This window comes from Sminthopsis crassicaudata, chromosome 6 (genome assembly GCF_048593235.1).
Source record: "Sminthopsis crassicaudata isolate SCR6 chromosome 6, ASM4859323v1, whole genome shotgun sequence".
In the NCBI taxonomy this organism is placed as follows: domain Eukaryota; kingdom Metazoa; phylum Chordata; class Mammalia; order Dasyuromorphia; family Dasyuridae; genus Sminthopsis; species Sminthopsis crassicaudata.
In genome coordinates this window covers 37620283-37643775 of record NC_133622.1, presented here as the reverse complement: position 1 = coordinate 37643775, position 23493 = coordinate 37620283, and the positions used below count along the sequence as shown (strand labels likewise).

Below are 23493 nucleotides of genomic sequence, written 5' to 3'. Positions count from 1 at the left end.
CAGAAAAGCTGACTTTGCTGTAACCAGCATGAAAGAATGCATTCTCTCACAATATTTGAAGAAGCTATAAAAACACTTTAGGAATTGCATACAACCACCTATGCTATGGCTATTGCCATGTTTAAGAATGGCACTAGTAGACCTCTATTCCCTAAGTGATTTAAGAACAAGAAGAAGAAGAAAAGGATCCATTGTATAAAAATACTTAAAAGAGTTCTTTTAATTTTGACAATAATTGAAAACAGAAGAGGTACAGCTAAATTGGGGAATGGCTGAATAAATTATATAAATATAATGGTGTATTAGTGTACCATAAAAGCTGAGAAACTAGAGAGGATTTGGTGAATTAATGGACATTTAAATGAGCAGAGCCAGAAGAATGTTTTAGATAGCAATAACAGCATTATAAAGAAAAGCAGTATAAAATCAGTGATGAAGCAAGCTCCCTGCTTCCTGGGAGGGTGGTGTGATAAGTACAAGATTCAGAATATAGTGTGTTTTGGGACATAGTAGATGTATGGACTTTATTTTATATATATACTTGTATCTATGTATGTGTGTGTTTGTATGGAACATGTGTTTATTTCTCACTGGGGGTAAGAGAAAAACTAGTGATAATGAAAAAGCTAAATGTAATAAAGATTCACAGTTCACATGTTAACTTTTTCTTTTTATTCAAAATTTAAAATTTTTCTTCTGTTTGAAAAGATCAGATTAGATAAAAGAAATTTATCCTATTAAGAAAATGGAGTTATCATCCAATAGTCCTGAAGACTGGCATCAAATATCAAACTGGCAGAAGTGACCTGAGAGAGCTGTTGAAAGTCTGTGCGAAAACCTTGAAAGATTACCATGACATTTGACTAGTACATAGGACAAAAAAACCTGAGCATAGTATTTGTTTTTGATTAAAGGCAACAAAGAAACATACATCTGAAAATTTAGAAAACTAAAGTATATCAAGAATTTCTGATTTCTTAACTAGCAAATGATAGAAAAAGTCAAGAAATTGAGGCATTATAATGACTCATTGGTACACTCATAAAAAAATCCAATAATTCTAAATCAATCAAATATAGAGCCTTGTGAAGCCTAGAAATTAAAACAAAGAATCCTCAAAGAAGCAGACTATGAAATATTTTTGATTGTCTGAGAGTCACAAGTAGCTCAAAGAAATGAAAAACAGAAGTTGAGAAACAGAAAGCTGGCATGAGATTGCTAAAATGAGGACACGAAGGAACAAAAAGTACATTACCTTTTTTGTGGGAAAGCACAAATCAACCTAAGATCTAAATTTACTGATTCAAACATTTGATGGTAGCACATCAATTACTAATAATATATTTTTATCAGTTTCCTCTTTAACATAAGCCTGATTCACATTTAAATATTTAATAAACTTTTGTTAACTGTCTTGGTACCTGAATATAAAGGAATATTACTATGGAAATGAGTTCTAGTTTAGGTGGCAGCATGAACAATTAGAAAGCAGCTCAATTCCCTCATACATTGTATCAGTGGCTAGGGAAGCCGCAGAAAGAACAGAAGCACAAAATAGAACCTTCCCTCAGAATGGCCAACTTCAGAGATCCAATCTGGGTCAATGGACATTTGAGCACAGGTATACCAAGGGAGGTAGAAACCAGCATTAGTAGTCCTAGAAACTTCGGTCATTTCTCAACAGGGACTAACCCACTCCATCTAAGAGATGGGCAAGTGGCTGAAGATCTGGTCTAGGATCCCAAGTCAACATTAAGAATAGGGATAATAGTAAACAGACGAGGACATTAAATACTATGAAAAAAATAATATGGATAACGAGATGCCCAAGGGGTAAACTTAGAAGAAGAGCACAATTTCACAAGAATTGTAAGAGAATCTGGAAGAAATTATTTAAGTAATTAAATGACAAAGTCTCTGAGGGAAAAAAATTCAAGGAGAATAAATATCTTGGAATGAGCAATGATTTATTACGGTTCAAATAAGAAAAAGTTAATATAATAAAATCCTTGGGAAGCCTTAAATGAACTGCTGTAAAGAATAATAAGCATATTTGGTAAAATACTAACCATAATGACTATAACAATATAAATATAAATAACAATATAAATATAAATAACAGTAACATGACAATCTAAATGGAATATTGTGAAATTATAATGATCAAACTTAGCCCAAAACATGAGATATAAAAAAGACAGCCAGCCCCCCGCCTTTGCATATTTAGGGGGATTATAGATAGATATCGGATGGTATAGATTAGTAAATATTGCATTCTTATCTGATGTCTTGGTTAGTTTTGCTATATTTTCTCCTCCTTTATGCTTTGTTGGCTGGTTCGCTGGGAGTTATGAGAGAGACAAACATTAGAAAAAAATATAGCAATTTAATTTAGTGTATGCATAGTAATAGAGACTGTGTGATGTCATTTGGTATAGGAAACTTCCGGGATTCTTCATTATTGTAATCCCTCCTTCTTTTGGGTACATTTTCAATATATAGTAATATTTCCTTGAGTGCTGGATTTTCTTTGGACATATTTGGTTTCAAACTTGCTTGTTCATTGCTACTAAATTATTGCTTAGTACGGCATATTTAAATCTATTTGTTGACCTTTTTGCATTTTGAAAGTTGATAATTTCTTTTTACATATAGTATTTGGATTTGTGACTTCATAATTTACTCTGGGGGTGGTGTGGGATGGGATTGCAGTTGCTCTGTTCTATCTTACTAATGTATCTGAAGATAATTCCTTTGGAATTTATAGTATAAAGTTCTCCTGTCCATAACATGAAATTACATTTAATTTGTCATTACATGTATTTTTACTAAAACTTCTTTTCTTACATTTTAGGAAAAGTTATTATCCAGATCTCTTCAAAGGGGTGAAGATCTTCAGTTTGATCAGGTAGGTTGATTTTAGCGATGACAATTTTCCTAAGGGTAGAATATCTGATGACCAAATGTAATTAAATACAGCTTTAGCAAATTCCTACTTTTATCTTTGTTTGAATTATACATTAATTCTTGAAATGTTCTTATATATTCTTAACTGAGGGATTTCATTCTAGCTAGAGCTCATTTTCTAGCAGTAACCAGAGCATCTCTGCTTAAGCTGTATGTTGATTGCAATTAAAATGGATTCTCTAATTCCTGCCACTGTTCAGAATAGCTGGAAAGTTACTGAGTTGTATTTAGCATTACTTTTGGGGGTTTTATTTTCAGATGGCATAACTTTAGTTCTCATTTTCTCCTTATGTAAACTTTCAATAACTTTAGTCTAACCTTTAAACATTTTGGTTTTTTTTTTTTTTTCACCCAGTTTTTCTAAATGATAGGGATTCAGAACTGTACATTAGTCCTCCCCTTATATTTGATAATATAGATAATTTCTGCTTAGTTTTCTTTATATACTTCTCATAACACTTAATGTCAAAAATTTATTGAATTTGTGATACACATTATTTCCCTCCAGTGAACATCACTATAGTTTTATTAACAATTTTTAGTTATTTTCTTGTTTCTTTACTAGTCTATACTTTTGATTTTGCATTTATTATTTATAATGCTTTCAGAATAATAGATTAGCATTTTGCTTCTACCTAGCAAGCTTGAAATACTTCTACTTACTATCACTATGTATTTAGGAAATGCAAATTAATGTCAACATTTTTTTAAGCAAAACATAACAATGTAGTTTAAATCTGTTGTTGACTTCTATCTTTCCCAGATATAAAATAATTCAACTCCAAATATCATAATGGATTTACAGTTCAGGCTTCCTATCTTTTATTTCAAGTTCTCTTTGTGGTCACATCCTTTTTTGGTTCATGACCTTAATGATTTTTTTAGCGTCACTTGTGCAGTCATCATTGATTACCTTTCTCATCCTTGCTGACATGTGTCATTTGCCTTTCTTTTGCCTTTTTGAATAAGGGTTTCCAAAAATTTCCCCAAAATCATAGTGTTCTTGATTCAGGCATATAATATCACTGTGAGAATATTAGTTTTAAAGCTGAGACTGGACATTTGTAACGTAATATTTCATTTTGATAAAGTGAAAGTAGTATGCTGGATATAGAATCAGAGCTCTTAAATATGGCACAGCTTACTTTTTATCTCCATAACCTTGTGCAAGTCACTTGAAGTGTGGTCCTTAGTTTTCTCATCAGTATGCAAGTGTTGAAGATGAAATGATTGCATTTTTAGAAATCATAACGTTTTAAGTGACAGCTAATTCAATGGCAGAAATTCAAAAAGGTCTTACGAAGCTTGAATGTTGGTCTGAATCTTTTACAATGAATTATAGCTATTACAAGTGGAAAAACTTAGACTAAAAAGATCAATAGTGTAAGTAAAATTGGACTGATTATGTATGGCTAGTTTAGAGGGTTTTCTAGACCTGTACCAGTCATTAGTGTGATATGGCAGCCAAGCTGCGTAAAACTAGCGTAGTTCCTAAGACTGGGATATTTCTAAGACAGCTGTGTCTCTCTTGGTTAATTGTATTCTAGAATATTTTGTTCTGTTCTCTACATTTTAAAAATGATTTTCATAAGGTGGAGGAGGTGTCAAGAGGATATAGGGCAAAGATGTTGCAAGTAGTGACATCATACTCTAAGAGGATCAACTGAAGTCACTGAGGCATATTTAGCTTTGAGGAGAAAAGGCTTAAGGGTACATGATCAATCAATCAATAAGTATTTATTGAAATTGTTACAGAAACTGGATTTGATATTGGGCGACCAAAAAAGAGAAAGAGAGAGACATTTCTTACTGTCCAACTTATTGCCTATCAAAGGAAACAATTTGTGCACAGACACAAAATATTTCCAAGCCAATGGCATGAGAATGTACTAGCAGCAAAAACAATTCAGAAGGGCTATGGGTAGGAAAGGATATTCAAGTTGAGCTGTAGTTCTGGATTCAGAGAAGTCAAAGGAGAAACAATGGTCTGTAAAAGAGCTTTCATGAGTGAGGAAAGGCAAATGGTCTTTGGAAAGATAACTGGCTCTAGAGGGAATGCAAAAGAACAGTATATAACAAAACCAGAGAGATGGATGGAAATAAAATTATGGAATGTTCTGAATGCCAAACATTCAATAATTGTGAGCCATTGGAGCTTCTTGAACAGGGAAGTTATGTGGTGAGATTTGAGAACTAGAGGAGTGAGAAATATTAATTGCTTAGGAGTAGACCAAGATAATATAATAAAAATGACAATTCTACTTAAATTAATTGATTTATTTAGTATTATAACAAACTACCAAAATTCACAGAGCTTGAAAAAATAAGATTCATCTGGAAGAATAAGAGGTCAAAAATATTAAGGGAATCAGTGGGAGAAAATGTAAAAAAGTAACCTAGCAGTACTAGATTTCAAAGCATATTACAAAGTGATATCATGAAAATAATCTGATACTGCCTAATAAATAGAGTAAAGGATTGGTAGATAGATTAGGTACATAAGAAATAGTAGTATATGATTATAATGATCAAGTGTTGATTAAACTAAAAGGTTCAAGCTTTGGGGACAAAAACTCACTATTTGATAAAAATTGCTGGAAAAACTGAAGAGTGGTTTGGCAGAAAATGTGTGTAGCTCACCATCTTATATCAAGCTAAGGTCATAATAAGCACATGGTTTAGATATGGAAGAGTGATGACATAAGCAAATTAGGGGAGCATGGAAAATTTTACTTGTCAGATCTATGGATAAGAAAAGAATTTATAACCAAATATAGTGAAGGTCATGGGAAGATAAATGGATAGTTTAGATTCCATCAATTAAAAAGGTTTTGCAAAAACAAAACAAATGTAGCCAAAATTAGAAGGAAAGCAGAAAATGGTGAAACAATTGGAGTTTTCTCTACTAGAGGCCTCATTTCTCAAATACATTGGAAACTGAGCCAGATTTATTTTAAAAAAAAACTATTCTTCAATTGATATGATCAAAGGTTATGAGCAGGCAGTTTCTCTTAAGTAATAATGTTTTATTTTTCCAAAAATATGCAAGTATAGTTTTCAACATTCACCTTTGCAAAACCTTGTATTTCAGATTTTTTCTCCCTCCCCCTCTCCACTTTGTCCAGGCAGCAAGCAATCTGATCTAGGTTAAACTTCTAAACATATTCTCATATTCATTATGCTGTACAAGAAAAGAGGGAGAAAATGAGAAAGGAAAAAAAGCAAGCAAACAAACAACAGCAACAACAAAAAAATGAAAATACTGTACTTTGATCCACATTTACTCATAGTTCTCTTTGGATGCAGATGGCTCTTTTCTTCACAAGTCTATTGAATTTGCCTTCAATCCCATTGTTTAAAAAAAAAAAAAAGTCCATCACAATTGATCATCATATAATCTTGTTGTTGCTCTGTACAATGTTCTCTTGGTTCTACTTACTTCACTCAGCATCAGTTCATGTAAGTCTGTCCAAGCTTTTCTGAAAGCAGCCTGCTCATTATTTCTTACAGAACTACAATATTCCATTACATTCTTATCTTATTTAGTCATTCCCCAACTGATGGACGTCCACTAAATTTCTTGTTCCTTACCCACTACAAAAAGTCTGTGAAAATTTTTTTTGCACATATAGATCTTTTCTAATGATCTCTTTAGGATACAGACCCTGCATAGATACTGCTGGATCAAAGGGTATACACAGTTTGTAGCCCTTTGGACATGGTTTCACATTGCTCTCCAGAATAATTGGATCAATTCATAACTCCACCAGCAATGCATTAGTGTTCTAGTTTTCCCACATCCCCTTTAACATTTATCATTATCTTTTCCTGTCTTAGCCAATCTGAGAAAGTGAAGGGGTACTTCAGAGTTATCTGAATTTGCATTTCTCTAATCAGTAGTGATTCAGAGTACTTCTTCACATAACTAGAAATGGTATCTGAAAACTGTCTTGAATAGGCATTTTTTAGAAGAAGAAATCAAAGTTATCAATAGTCTCATTTTTTAAATGCACTAAATGACAGAAAAGGAAAATAAGAAATGTTGGAGAGAATGTGAAAATTGGGATTTTTGTACCTTGGAGTTGTGAACTGATCCATCCATTCTAGAGAGCTGAATCTGGAATTATGTCCAAAAACAGTAAAGCTATATGTATCTCTTTGGTCTAGCAATATCACTACTAGGCTTGTATACCAAAGAGATTAAAAAACAAAAAAGAAAAGGACTTATTTGTATGCAAATATTTATAGTAGCTCTTTTAGTAATAGCAAAGAATTGGAAACTGAGGAGATTTCCATCATTTGGAGAATGGCTAAACAAGTTGTGACGTATGGTTGTTATGGAATATTATTGGGCTCTAAGAAATGACAAATAGGTTTTAATAAAATCTGGGAAGACTTGTATAAACTAATGCAGAGTAAAATGAGAAGAATCAGGAGGACATTGTACACAATATTAACAATATTGTATGTTGATCATCTATGAGTGACTTGGCAGTGCAGTGATCCAAGACAATTGCAAAGAATTTAGGATGAAAAATGCTATCTAACTCCAAAGAGGGAATTGAGAAAGTATAAGTGCAGTTTGGAGCATAATTTACTTTCTTTATTTTTCTTGCTTTTTTATTTCCTGTAGCATGGCTAATTTGGAAATATGTTTTGCATGAATTTCACATGTATAATTTATTTCTTGCCTTCTCAATGCTTTAGACAGGCAGACAAGAGGGAAAAAATTTGGAACTCAATTTTTTTTTAAAGAATGTTTAACATAAATTATTTTTGAAAAACAAAGGTATAGCAGTGTGACAATGATATGGGAATGGAGAGAGGAGAAGGATTGGAGGCAGGGAATTTAATGAACTCAAGTAAAATTTTTAATACTGTATTTAGTAACGTTAACCATAAATATCTCATCTTTTCAGTTGATAAGCTCTATGAGCTCAGTAGCAGAGCACTGTCTCCCATCCTTACTTCGCACCTTGTTTGACTGGTATAGACGTCAAAATGGAACTGAAGATGAATCATATGAATATAGGCCTCGATCTAGCACAAAATCTAAGGGGTAAGTGCTTTTGTTGTTATTGTTATTGTTATATCTACCAAATCCATGCTACTTACTTGTAAGAATATCTTGGTAGAAAGCCATCCATAAGTAATAGCTCTTGAGAAGGCTGTTGTACATTTTTATGGTCACAAAGCCAGTTGACCGTTTTACTACTTTGAGGGTGGTTGGTGCTTAAATTCAGAAGTACCAACTTGGGAATTTGAATTAAGGTACTGGAGTAACAACTCATTCAAAGAGACATGATAGAACTTTACTGCTGTATCAATTGAGGTATATTATAGTGCTTGCAAATCAAAGTGAAGTAGCTGGGGAATATTCAGGAAATGTTTATTAAACTTTCCAAACTCAGTGCCACAATTCTGACCAGATTTGCTGCATGTGATATGGCTTCCTTTTCTTTTCTTTTCTTTTTTTTTTCCTTTTTTATTATTCTATCTTTTTGTTTACAAAACATATGCATGGGTAATTTTTTCAACATTGACTCTTACAAAACCTTCTGTTCCAAATTCTCCTCTTTCCCCCCATCCCCTCTCTTAGATAGCAGGTAGTCCAATATATATTAAATATGTTAAATTGTATGTTAAATCCAATATATGTATACATATTTATACAGTTATCTTGCTGCACAAGAAAAATTGGGTGATACGGTTTTAAAATGTGATTTATCATATTAAAAACATATCAAGTATTACTGGTTTATAGATAGGCATGCAATAAAATATGTATCTTTAAGAATTTCTTTCATTTACAATGTTTGTTATAATAATTCTTGAACTGTTGTTTTAGGGATGAACAGCAGCGTGAAAGAGATTACCTACTCGAAAGGAGGGATTTAGCTGTAGATTTCATTTTTTGTTTAGTTTTAGTAGAAGTTCTGAAACAGGTAAGTTCTTATTTTTGTGAACTCTTGTTTTAAATCTTTGCAATAAAATCTATGTCTGTCTTTATATCATATTGTTTTTAGTATAAAATCTCTCATCTAAAATATATTCACTATTCATGAAAGTATATTTCCAGTATTTAAGACTTAAGTACAATCTGTCATCCACATACTTTTTTCCTTTTTTTTTTACAAGTCAGAATTTGACTTATTATTTTGATGATTTTAAAATTATTTTTAAAATTATTTTTTTGTAATAGCTTTTAATTTTTAAAAAGCACGCAAAATTCTTTGTTTCAAATATTTTTCCTCTCCCTTTACCTATCCCCCCTCCTTTAGACAGCATGTAATCCAATATATGTTAAACATATGCAATTCTTCATACGTATTTACACATTTTTCATGCTGTGCAAGAAAAATCAAATCAAAAAGAAAAAAAAATGAGAGAGAAAAAAACAACCAACCAACAACTAAAAAGGTAAAAATACTTTGTTGTGATCCATATTCAGTTCCCATAATCCTCTCTCTGGATTCAGTTGGCTGTCTCCATCATAGGTCCATTGAACTTGGCCTGAATCACTTTATTGTTGAAAAGAGACAAGTCCTTTATAATTGATCATCACATAATCTTGCTGCCCCTGTGTCTTTTTCCCTGTTAGCTCAATCCTATACTCCCAGATGCCCTTTGAACTTCCAGTTCCAATTACTCTTTCACAGTGCCCATATTGTTGGATTGTTTTTTTTAAATAAAGGCATTAAAATGCATCTGTTGAAAATTTAGTAATGAAATATAAAATAATCTAATGGTTTCTCATTCATCTTACTTTTTTGGAATGTTGCCAATATGAAAACCTGTTTGTTTTTTTTTTAAATGACATTTTTTGTAAAGGTAGTTATTCAAAGAATATTCAGAGAAAGGTTATAAATAAATACAAAAGATCTTTATTTTTAATATACAAAATGTTTGCATTTAAAAGTAATGAATGTTAAAAAAAAAAAAGATCAGATAGAATTAAATGTTTTTCAAGGTGACATATCATCAAGTTAATTGTTAATTACATTATTCCGAATTTTTTTGTAATCAAAATTTCATTGCTAAGTTTTAAAGGGTATTTCTGTAAGAGCTGTTAAAATTGTTAGAATAGCTGTCAAGACAAAACTTTTTCACAAGGGTAGTAGCATCAGTTTGAAGTATATCCTTTTCCACCTGGTCTAGCATAAATGATAGATGATGAATCTAGCATGATTAGGGATGCAGTAGTATCTTGATAGGTAATATCGTGGATCTTTAATTGAAATGATCCTAATGACAGTGCTTGGGAAATGATCCCCATGCTCTTGTGCCCTAGGCTGTTTTTATATTTGGTTGGTAACCAGATTTCAGATTATTTTGATTAGCTAAATAATCATTGAAAAAATAAATGAGAAAACAAAACATTTTATCCATTCTTAACAACTCTGTTATTTTCCCAATATGTCTGATAGTTGATTGACATTTATTTTCTTTTGTACCAATTTCCAAATTTGAAACATATTTATTTTTATACTATTGTTTTAAAGATAGCTAGCTCTGTTGGAGGAAAAGTACCAGAATATATAATACTTCATCCAGCTCATATAACTGCATTGTATCCTTAAGGTGCCATGCATTTAATCTCTTCAGGTTCATAATTGATGGGGAATCAGAAGGTAGGAAGTACAGGATATATAGATGATCTATAGAATGTTATTTCTATTACTTCTTTTATTTTTCTGGCTTTGAGTAATCACATAATTCAGTCCAGCCTTATGTACCCTCTTCCCCAATAACACTTTTCTCTGGCATTCTGAGCCACACGTTGTAAAAATCTATCCCATTTGATTATAGGAAATATCGGTTTTCTTTATTAGCTTTCAAAGCTAATAAAATCAAACAGGAGTAAAAAGTATATAAAAATTTTGGAAAAGTTGTGATACATCAACATAATATTCTTTTAACATAATTTCACATTTAAGAGATTAAAAAAAAGCATAAATTTAATCTAACTTTATTTTAATAAGACCTTAACTTTGATTGCACATGATATATATAAACAAAATGAAAAATTTAATTTTGGGTCAAGTAAGAGTAGTAGTCCATACAGTTGTTATAAGTTGTTTTGTTTTTGTTTATATCAAGTGCTGTTGATATATGGAAGTTTCCATACATTGAAGAATTAGATAAAAATTTTTTTTTAATATTTTATTTGAAGACAATGATGTTCAAAAGAGTTTATGTTCTTTAGGATCATAATGTAAATCCTAAATGACTCAAAACTACCTTTATAAAGTATGATAGAAAAATATGCTCTGGCAAATCATAGAACATAATTAAAAATGCTTAGCTGAGTATTGCCATAATATTAAAAATACTATTATGATGGGTTAAATTGTAGCATGAAAGAATTATCTCTATATGTCAGGCATTGATATCTTTCTGCATTTTGAGAATCTACCATAGATAAGAAACCTCTAATCTGTGGTCCTTTGTCCTAATTTTATTTTTGCTATGGGAAATTTACTGGCAAGTGATGCTCACTTATTACCTTGGATGAATCAGTTTTCTTCTATCCTTCATTTTCCATATTTGTAAAATGAGGGAGTTGTAGCAGGTGATATTTAAAGTCTTTCCTTGCTTTGAAATGCTCAATCTGTTGTCAAATCTTACTGTTTCTAATTTCACAACATATCTTATATACTTGCCCTTTTCTGTAATCATGCAACAATAGCCCTATTTTAGACTTGCTTCAGGTCTTGCCTAGACTGTTTCTCAATATTCTTGTCAGGGTTTTCCCTCCCTTGAGTCTTTCTCCATTCTAGTCTCCAATACTCAGCATAAGTCCTACTGTCTCTTCATTACACTTAGTACTACAGTGACTCCCTGTTACCTCCAGATTAAATGTAAAGTCCTTTACTTAGCAATTAAAGCTCTTTTTAAGCTGTCCTCTTCCTGCCTTCCCATTTTTCCACCTTCTTACTACTTATGTACTTTGCATTTTAACTATACTTGTTTATTTGCAGTTTCTCAAACCTGACACTATATTTCCTTTTTCTGTGATTGTCTTGACTATTTTTCATCCCTGTGTTGCTCTATCTCCTCACTTCCATCCCTGATTTCTCTAGTTTTTTTCTTGCCTCATCTCAATCCCATCTTCTACAGGATGCCTTTCCTGGTACTTCCCCCTGCTGTTTCTTCCTGCTAATATAGGAAAGGGGAGGAAGAAAAAAACAAAGGATCTGTGGGTTAACTGTAGTAGACCACCACTAACAGTTCCTTATCTATTTTTCTAGAAAATTCACATGCTCTTATTGTTTAAAATGAATTGCTGCATGTTTTGGAAGATAAAATGAGGGAGTTGTAGCAGGTGATATTTAAAGTCTTTCCTTGCTTTGAAATGCTCAATCTGTTGTCAAATCTTACTGTTTCTAATTTCACAACATATCTTATATACTTGCCCTTTTCTGTAATCATGCAACAATAGCCCTATTTTAGACTTGCTTCAGGTCTTGCCTAGACTGTTTCTCAATATTCTTGTCAGGGTTTTCCCTCCCTTGAGTCTTTCTCCATTCTAGTCTCCAATACTCAGCATAAGTCCTACTGTCTCTTCATTACACTTAGTACTACAGTGACTCCCTGTTACCTCCAGATTAAATGTAAAGTCCTTTACTTAGCAATTAAAGCTCTTTTTAAGCTGTCCTCTTCCTGCCTTCCCATTTTTCCACCTTCTTACTACTTATGTACTTTGCATTTTAACTATACTTGTTTATTTGCAGTTTCTCAAACCTGACACTATATTTCCTTTTTCTGTGATTGTCTTGACTATTTTTCATCCCTGTGTTGCTCTATCTCCTCACTTCCATCCCTGATTTCTCTAGTTTTTTTCTTGCCTCATCTCAATCCCATCTTCTACAGGATGCCTTTCCTGGTACTTCCCCCTGCTGTTTCTTCCTGCTAATATAGGAAAGGGGAGGAAGAAAAAAACAAAGGATCTGTGGGTTAACTGTAGTAGACCACCACTAACAGTTCCTTATCTATTTTTCTAGAAAATTCACATGCTCTTATTGTTTAAAATGAATTGCTGCATGTTTTGGAAGATATAATTTGATCTTAAATCTTCCATGTGACTTCTTCTCCTTCTCTTCCCCCTTAAACCTAAGATAAACTACTGAGACAAGATACCTAACAGACATACTTTCCATCATTTTTGAAGCTTTTTACCTTGGGTAGGGCCTGCAGAGGTTTGTACCTTACCAAGATAACAGTGACATATCAAAATAGGATTTTAGTGAAGGCTTATAGAACGTTGCCTTTTTAAGTACTGATTTCTAAGACTCATAGTCTAGAAACTCAAAAGGAGATGACTTAGGCTTTAGCCCTGAACTTTTTCAAGAGGTGACTTGGGAAAACAACTAGAGAATAGTTTTATAAGTATATTTATGTAGTGCTTACATACATGCTTTTACACATATATCTCCATTGATCTTCACAACTCGGAGAGAATTTCAAAATTGCAGAGAAGTTTTGAAAGCCTATGTTTGAAAACTTCCATCTGTACTATCAGTGACCAGTGATCATAAGACCTCTGGTAAGGGGCTCTTGGTTCCTGGGGCAGTATGTTGTACTTGTGAAGAACTCAAATTTGGGGGGAAAGATTTAGTAGATAGACAAATGAAGAGCTTATAAGTAAGTTTGCATGTAAATGGTCATTTAAAAAATTGTTACTATTGAATTGAGTTTTTCTATGGACTTAAAAGGAAACAAAAGTTAAGAACAAAGGGATATTTTCCTCTTATATGTGCCAGTTTCTCAGTGATCCATGGTAGGAATGTTTAAAAATATGTTTATAAAGTAGGAAGGTTGTGCATTGTAAAATAGTTAAGCCTCTCGATTGCACTTCAGACTTTTGGATAATTAAAAGCCAACATGATAGGGATAGACTCTACAATGAAGACTTCCTGAATTTAGTAGAGAAGTGGCTTGTAGATATAATTCATTATCTCTTAAGCACAAGGCAATACATTTATATGGCATTAATTTAAACTCTGAAATGAAAGGCTTTGAGCTATCATTTAGAAACCAGATATGGAAAGGTAGGAGTCATTGTAGATTGTGCCAGATAGCCAAAATTACGAAGAAATGTGATGGAAACAAAACAGAAAATATGCATTTAACACTTAAATAAAATTGCAATTAGCCATACATGAATTATTTTATGCAATTTTTGATTAATTTATCTCAACAAAGATAACATGTCTAGAGAGTGTTCAGAAAATGGCAATTTGAAATCAGAAAGGTCATTGGGATTCTTTAGTTTGGAAATAGGAAGACTGAAGCAGATAATATTCAAATGTATGAAGTAATGAGCAACATGGATAAGGTGAACACATATTTGTTGCCAGAATTCAGTGGTATCACTGAATATGGGGAAATTTGATCAAGGTAGTCTTAGGACAAATTAACAAAAGTAATACTTTTATGTAGCATGCAGTAAATTTAGGAATATCATTGCCAAAAGTGATAGTTTTTGGAAGAATTATAAGTAGATTTAAAATATGGATAAATGAACATTTTTACTGAAATAGAGAGGATGCTTCACACAGTGATCTCTTTGTATACTCACAAAATATCCTATGAGGTGTAAGAACTGCCTGTATAATTATCTCCCTTTTTAAAATAATGATGCAGGAATAAAGAATCTTAAGTGATTTCCCCTTGCTCACATAAGTAGTAAGTAGTAAAATCAGAATATGGATTTTCTGTATCTAATTCCAGCACTTTATTCATTATGCTAATTTCTGAATAAAACTATTTCTGAATGAGCAGTTCAAAAAAACTTTAAATCTATCATGACATTATGAAATAATACAAAAAAATGAACAAATTAACTATCACCTGCGTGGCATATATTCTGGTGGAAGATTTCAATTAAATTTTCATAAAAATATTAAAAATAATCTATTGAACAAATTATTAGGATTTTTTTATTGAATTAGATGCTTTTCCTCTTAGATTCCTGTTCATCCAGTGCCAGATCCTTTAGTTCATGAAGTTTTAAACTTGGCTTTTAAGCACTTTAAACACAAGGAAGGGTAAGTCAAATATTTATCTCAATGGTTATTTTTCTTAATTAATATGAGTTTTAATAGCTAAAAAAAGAGAGAAATTTATATTTATATATGGAGTGTTATTTTATAGATCAAAGGTTTGGGTCCAAAAGACTTGTTGGATACACATAGAATTTACAGTAAATATTTTATAAAAATTTAACAGTAGCTGGGAAAAGTTATCTCAATAGAAAAGAAACTTGCTTTAAAATTAAGTTGTAGAGATATAAAAATAATACATATTGTTATTCTCATCTTGGGTTTTAAATATCTTGTGATCTTTGCCTTACAGTTGTCCTGGAAGATAATTTGAAATTGATTTGGGGTTTAAAAAAACAACAACAAAAAAAACCTTGACAAATTTAAAATGTTTTTTCTTAAAAAATCCAAGAGCAAAATGTGAAAAAAAAAAGATATTTCTAATGCTTTGCTACTTTAGTTGTTTTCAAAATAGCAAGAAGAATTTGTGGAAAATTGTACCATAAAAATAAAATTATGTAATACTTTTATTATTTTCTTATATATTTAATCATTTTAGGTATTCAGGAACCAACACTGGGAATGTGCATATTATTGCAGATTTATATGCAGAAGTGATAGGGGTTCTTGCTCAATCAAAGTAAGTATTTTTTTTATCACTTTGATTCAGTTTTCAATATTTTTTTACTCTTTTCAATAAAAAATATTAGTCATTATGTCATGTAGATCCACTTTGAATTTTTCTGTAGTATTATAAATTAGTGTGCAGTTCATTCTTTTTGCTACTTAGCTTTTCTGTTCATTAGATTATTTGTTAATAAATATCTGTACAGAATAAACTCTTGACCACCTTTGTCTATTAATTTTGGTTAATTGCCTGTATCTGTCCATAGAAAGCTAAGAGCAGGCATATACATTAAAGATTACATCTTATACCTTACCAATTGTATTAAAAATGTTATACAGATTTAATTTTTAAAAGACTTTAATGAGCTGGTAATTGTTTTTTGTGGTTTTCCAGTGAAATCTGACATGCTTTGACTCATATGATCAATGTGAATGAAGTCAAATAGAGAATTTCCTCTGGCCATTTTTTAGTTGGATCAGTTACTCAGACAAATTAAGCAAGTGTTTATTAGTTGTTGAGGTTGAGAGGGAAATATTGGAAGGTTTTATAGTCATATTGCTAGGTGACTTTTAGTGAAGACATGACAGAATAATTTAGTAGCAGTAGCTTTTATTATTTGATGTTTGGTTAGGTATTGGATATTCTCTGAAAATGTGAAGAGCAAAGTCAAAATTCTGGTAATCGCTAAATTAATACAATACATTTATATTAGTTCTCAAGATGCAAGACCAATGGCTTCTTTATTATATGGTTATTTAATATTTGTTAAGAAGATAACATAGTACTTTGGTTGGAGGATCAACCTTGCTGACTTGGGTTCAAGCCCTGCCTCTAACATGGACCAGCTCTCATTATTGTGGTTGGGTCACTTAACTTCTCAGGGCCTTCTGCATCTCTCTAAGACTATAAAGTAGAGGAGTTCTCACATAAGAAGTTTTCTCACACAAACAAAATTATAAGTCTCTGGATAACTTTCAAACATTTATGCAAAGCTTCTGGGAAGCACTGGGGATATAAAAAAAGTGAAAAACCATTGCTAGCTTAGAACTGGTGTGTTACTAGGAGAAGGGAGGAGGTTACAATATTTTTTTTATTTTCAAAACATATCTAAGCATAATTTTTCACCATTGATCCTTACAAAACCTTGTGTTCCAATTTCTCTGCATTTCCCCCCCACTCCCTCTCCTAGATGGCAAGTAATCCAATATATTGGTAAAAATATATGAGGTTACAATATTTCTATAAGAATAATTTGAGGAGGTTGTTTGAATAAAAATCAAGGGCTTCAATCAAGACTTTCTATAGGAGGTGGGGAATGAATTATTCTCTTAAAGAACCTAAGGGTTCTAAATAGTAGAAACATGGCAGGAGTACAGGGTAGGCAGATGGGACAGGCTTTGCAAAGCCACAGAGAAGAAGAAATGACGATTTGGGTGGAGCATGAATTGTTTGTAGGGAGTATAATATAGAAAAAGTAGTGTGTGGTCATACTGAGGTTGAGCCTTACTTGCCAAACTGAGGAGTTTGTGTTGAGGAAGCAGATGGCCACCTAACGGTCTTAAGCTTGAAAGAGGGAGACCTTCTCCACTGTAAATTGTGTGGATGGTGTTTTGTAGAGGGAAAGACGGAAACCTGGGGAGCACTTAGGAGGCTCTGTTGGGGTACAGGCTGGCGGGACCAGCATGAGCTGCTGAACATCTAGTATGGGTGGTTTATGTAAGTGGAGCTAAGAGGAGAGATGACATGTGGAAATAGAGATGGCATGGCAGCAGGTTGGATTTGGGCCTGTGGGAGAGGGAGGAGTCAGAAATCAGTCTGAGGTAGGTACATGTGGGATAAGAACAGGAGAAAGGCTGGCTAAGGCTTGTTTCAAAGGGCAAGGTCATGAGCTCTGTTTTGGTTGTGTTGACTCTGAGGTTGACAGGACACCTGGGAGAGTGAGTCATTAGATAAATCCAGAAGCAAGGTGGAGCACAGGAAAGACAAAGCAATGGCAAATGGTAGGCAGAGCTGCCAAAATTAGGCATTTTTACCTGACATAAAATAAGCACACCTATAAGCTAAATTTTTTTTTTCCCCCATGGAGTGCCTTTCATATTTGTATTAGTGATGAGTCTAGAGAAGTTCTGATTATTAACTTATAACTACAAATAACTTTATTTCAGTCTTAAAATCCTATGTTTTTATAATTTCAGTCATAAAATAGAACAAGTTTAAAATTTCCCTGTAATCTAGGTTTCAGGCAGTACGGAAAAAATTTGTAACCGAACTGAAGGAACTAAGACAAAAGGAACAAAGCCCACATGTGGTACAAAGTATCATCAGTTTAATAATGGGGATGAAGTTTTTCCGAGTGAAAATGTATCCTGTAGAAGATTTTGAAGCCTCATTCCAGTTCATGCAGGTAATTGTACTATTCAGTTTAATAACTGACCATTCTGCTCTTCAAGGTAATTTTTAAAAAATATATATCTATGGAGCAGCTAGGTGGTGCAGTGGATAGAGCACCAGCCTCTGAGGACCTAAGTTCAAATTTAGTCTAAGACACTTAACACTTCCTAGCTGTGTGACCCTGGGCAAGTCACTTAACCTCAATTGCCTGAGCAAAAAAAAAAAAAAATATATATATATATACATATATATATTTATATACATATATAATCCATCCATTAAGAACTAAGTTGCAAGGGAAAGAATAATTGTATTTTCTTCCATGTGCTACAATAATGTATTAATGTGCTTGAAAGTCAAGGTTTTTTGCATAAAGAATAATTGTTATTTTAAATTTTGATATACTTGGATCTCTTATCATGCTACTAATATTTCTGAAATGTCATTGAGAAATGGAGTAGACATGTAAAAACCATCCCACAATCTTTATAATCTTAATACATTTAGGAGCTGAGTCACTTTGTTTTAAGATTTTATTTTTTTTCCCTTAAGGAATGTGCTCAATATTTCCTTGAAGTAAAAGATAAAGACATTAAACATGCACTTGCTGGTTTATTTGTGGAGATTCTCATCCCTGTGGCCGCTGTGAGTATTTTCTGTTATTTTAAAAGCACTCATATTTATGAAATTATTCCTTAAAATGCTTTTTTTTTTGGACAATCTTGCAAATATTGGCCTGAGTAAAGTTTAAATATAGGATGTTTTAAAGATAGAAGTAATGTTTGGGTTTGGAGGAAATAATATGGTGACAGGCCACCATTCAGAAATTTCTTAATACATCTCTCCCATTTTTGCCCCTTTTCTCTCTTATTTAAATACTGTCTCCCACTCTAAATCATCTAGGATTCAGAGATCATAATATCTGTGCTTCAGTAACGCCAGTAGTCATATATCCATTACATTTCCCTGTGATTTTTGCCCCTTAATTGACCATTTTAATAATCCCCAGAGAGTAATTTAAAGTCTGCAATGACTAACAAGGAAATTATTCTCATTTTTATTAGATTACATATAAATATAAAGCTGATTTTTGTAATTTTTGTTAGCATATTATAAGAAGTGCAAACAGCAATTATACCAAACTGTTGATTTTAATTACGTTTTAGTGCTCAACTGTACTCCATGATTTGTTCACTTTACCTTTTGTTGCAAACTTTCAGTATGCTGTTTATATTGCATTTTCATTTTTTTATATAAATTATGTAGTAAAACTGGAAAAATGTATTTTCACATAAAATACTCGATTTTTCAAAACTTTACTGTAATAGCAATAGCTAGCATTTATACAGCACTTTAAAGTTTACAAAACATTTTACGTATGTGAACTTATTTATTCTTCAAGACAACCTGGTGAGATAATTGCTCTTACTCCATTTTATACTTGAGGAAAATGAGCTGTGGAGGAAGTTATTTAGATTGTGTTACACAGCATATTCACTCTCTGAGGCTCAAGCTCAAATATTCTCAACTTCTAACTTTTGTGTTCTATCTGCACCTTGTTCCTACAATTAGTAACATTCATTATGTTTAATATGTGCATGTGAATGAAACAATAGTTTGGCTCTTTTCAACACTGTAATGACTCAAGGCAATTAAAATAGACTTGGGATGGAAAGTGTCATTTGCATCCAAAGAGAGAACTAGGGAATCTGAATGTAGATTGAAGCATAGTGTTTTCACTTTTGTTATTCTTGTTGCTGTTTGCTTGTTTTTTCCCTTTGGATCTGATTTTTCTTGCACAACATGACAAATATGGAATATGTTTAAAAGAATTGTATTATTTAACCTATATGAGATTGCTTGCTGTCTTGGAGAGGGGAGAAGTAAGAAAGGGAGGAAGAAAAATTTGGAACAGAAAGTTTTACAAAATTGAATGTTGAAAACTTACTTTACATGTATTTGGGGGGAAAAAATACTATTTAAAAACCCACAAAAAGAAAAGCTCATTTGATAATCATAGTGCTGATGAAATTGCAACTTGAATTCCCTATTGGACTAGACCTTGATTTTTTTTTTTTCATCCCCTCAGTCTATCCCAAAGCTAGTCACTTCATAATGCATATTTCTTACAAAGGTCATTGTCATGTCCTGTGGATGGTGTGTTTGTAAATAATAAGAAATACTAAACATCATACACACAAATATGGAAAGTAATAATAACTTTAAAGTGCTATAGAACTGCTAGATATTAATAATGTAATGCCTTTTCATTAAATACAAAAATATTTCACATTTTACATTTAATTATAGCCTTCATTTCTGATATATAGATAGATAGATAGATAGATAGATAGATAGATAGATAGATAGATAGATAGATATATGTATAAATCTTAGTGAAGTCTTTAAAACAGTAAAGGTAGACAAATTCCTATGTAACATTTTATCTGAATTTCTAGGAGTATGAAATAGTTGAAAATATACTGAACTTTAAATCAGCACTAATACTTGGCCATCATTTCTTGCAAGACTGTTTTGAAGATTACATGAGATATTTGTAAAAAGTGATTTTATAATTGAAATTGTTATCAAATATAAGCCGCTTGTTATTTACTTCTAGATAAAATTTTGAAAGTTGTCTTGAGAAAAAATATAACAAAATGATACTAATTTGTTTTAAGGAATATCTACTATTAGATGTAATTCTTTCAGAATTTTGATATGATACTGTTCAGGAGGAGAACCAGACCAGGATAATAATTGGTTAAACCTGGGGCTGGAGGTGAGAAATGGCAGGACAATATAATCTATGGCAGTGCAATAAAACAAAATGAACTTTCAGAGCACCAGAATCAACTATATTGCTCGTTGGGACTGCTTTATATTAAGTAATCATTTTGTTCATTAGCTGATATTTTTAAATAGTGTGAAAGATTATAATTTCATATACAAAATAATTTAGGGAGGCTTAGAGCATTTTATATATATTATTAATCTATTCTTTTATTCATTTTATAAATTTTTGTGTATCTGTCTTTTTACTAGGCTGTTAAAAATGAAGTAAATGTTCCGTGTTTGAAAAATTTTGTGGAGATGCTGTATCAAACTACTTTTGAATTGAGCTCCAGAAAAAAGCATTCACTGGTATGTAAAAAATATTTCTGATCTTTTTATATTTGATTGACAAGTTATATTATTTGCACAAATATCCAAAGTAAAGTAGAAGGAAACAAGAAAATCCGAAAGACTATAAAACAGACACTTAAAAAATATTTATTACAGCCCTGCCTTCAGGGAATTGTGTAAGGCTCTTTATTTATTAAAAAAACAAATAGAAAAAAAATTGAATGGTCCCTACTTTCTTGTAGTATATAAGTTATTGAGAGAAGAATAGTATTCTAAAAGAGTATGTTAAATTGAGGAAGAAGAAAGAAGTAGCATTCAAAAAGTGCCTAAGGGCAGAATTCTTAATTGTGTATTGTACCTGCCACATCTTCTTTTTATTCTATTTGGGTCTCTCCAAAAAGAAGGAATAAACAAATGCTTGTTTTTAGTTTTAATCCACATCTTATGCAAGTTACTTATTATTGTTTTAGTGTCTTTTATAACAAATGATTGTTCCCTCAATCTCACCTTATAACTATAAATTTTTTATATGTAGATTATTTCTTATTCTCCCCAGTGTAATATACTTGTTATTTTTCTCTTCAGCAATTCTGATTATAAAAAAATGTAAAAAATATAAATGTAAATGTATGTTTTTTATGTCATAAGATAAATGGAATTTTAATGGTGAAAGAAACCTTAATAAAAATCACTTATAATTGCATGCACAGTAATATATTACTTAAAAATGATGATCTGGAAAGCTATTGAAATTCTCTAGTGAAAAGGAACTTCCTACTGCCAAAAGCAATCTGTTTGCTTTTAGATAGCTTTTAGTTTAGAAGTTTTTCCAGATGTCTCTGACACTTCTTTCCATTGATGCTAATTTTTGCTTTTTGGAAGTGAGACTAACTCTTGTTGTGTCTGACAGCTTTTCAGACATTTGAAATAGTTACCTATTCCCTGAGTCTTCTCATCTCTTAGCAAAACATTTTTTTTTAAGCCAGTCCCTGCATGGTAGAAAATTAAGTCCCTTTGTGTCTTGATGTCCCATATGCATGCACTCTAGCTTGTCAGTGCTCCATGTATGTTCTGACATAGAGAAATTACTGAAGGGCAGTGTCCTTTCTCCTTCTGGACAGTACTTGGATTATTACTTCTCTTTTGGTTGTAGGATCTTACTGCTTTTCAATCCACTTAAAAATTTATGTCTTGTTCACATATACTCTTGTCTAACCACATTTTACATCTAACGGTGATTTTTAGAAAGGTTTAAAGGTCTCCTTTAAAGCTCTCCTCAGAGAATATATCTACCCTTGTTTCCCCCTTCCAAATGGAAGAGTGCCTTTTTCCCTATCATTTCATCTTTCCAGATTTGGGACATTGTTCTAGACTTCAGAATGTTTTGAATATCAGTTTTGTTAACCATTATATTAGCAATCACTGTAATTTCAATCATCTAAAATTGTTCAATTATGCTTTTTTATGCTTTATTCCAAATTGTTGATAATTATGCTGAGTAAAACAGTATTAAGATCAAAGCATTTAGATGCCCTTTTAATTTTTCTCTATGATTTTCCTACTTCTGGCTTCCTTCAAGATTTAGATCATATCCCATCATGGATTTCCCTTTCAAATTCTATCTTCTTGGCACTTGTTCTCTCACCTTTCCTCCAAAACTCTCCAGCCCTAGGATCTACATTCTTATATATTTTTTATTTATACATAGTTGTTGTACCCATTAATGTTAGCTTCTTGAAAATATGGATCTAGTTTTTGCCTTTATTTGTATCCCTTTTGCTTAGCACAGTGCCAAGCACATAGTAGGGGGCTTAGCAAATAACTGTTGACTGACATCAACCATTTCTTCATCTAATTCTAACTCCATCTAACTGAATTTTTATTTTGCACCTTAGTCCTTGAAGATATCAGGAGAGACTTAATCACATATCTGGTAGAAATGATGAAAAGTATCTTTGTAACTAACACTCCTTCTTGACCTAATTTCAACAAAGAAATAAAGCTAGGTTGCTGTAACTTAATCTTAGTGAATCTGTGCTGGCTTAGTAGTATTTACTACTTTTCAAAAGTTGATAGATCATCTCTTTAATAATGTGCTTTCAAATTTTTCTATGGAGCTAAATCAAGTTCACAGGCTGTAGTTTATTGTCTTTATCTTCTGCAGTTTTGAAAAATCACTGCATTTGGCCATCTCCATTCCTGTGTCCCCCATTTTCTAGGTAGTCTTCTTCAGTTGCTCTCTGCTGCCCACTTCTGGGCAGCCCCTGTGGAGTGCAAATTTTCTTTATCTTCCTTGTAGCTTATTTTCTTTAACTGCTTGCTCCAGCTGCTACTGAT

The 23493-nt window shown here is 32.1% G+C and overlaps 1 protein-coding gene across 6 annotated transcripts in view; it reads left to right on the top strand.

Moving 5' to 3' along the window:
• The window catches only part of FRYL (FRY like transcription coactivator), a 190615-nt gene that overhangs the window by 45390 nt on the left and 121732 nt on the right, over nucleotides 1-23493 (top strand). For all 6 annotated transcript variants that reach the window (XM_074276869.1, XM_074276873.1, XM_074276871.1 and 3 more), the window contains exons 3-10: nucleotides 2855-2908; nucleotides 7887-8026; nucleotides 8816-8912; nucleotides 14938-15017; nucleotides 15571-15651; nucleotides 17875-18043; nucleotides 18583-18675; nucleotides 21076-21174. In XM_074276869.1, coding sequence (XP_074132970.1) covers nucleotides 2855-2908; nucleotides 7887-8026; nucleotides 8816-8912; nucleotides 14938-15017; nucleotides 15571-15651; nucleotides 17875-18043; nucleotides 18583-18675; nucleotides 21076-21174 — 813 coding nt within the window. The remainder of the gene's footprint in view (nucleotides 1-2854; nucleotides 2909-7886; nucleotides 8027-8815; nucleotides 8913-14937; nucleotides 15018-15570; nucleotides 15652-17874; nucleotides 18044-18582; nucleotides 18676-21075; nucleotides 21175-23493) is intronic.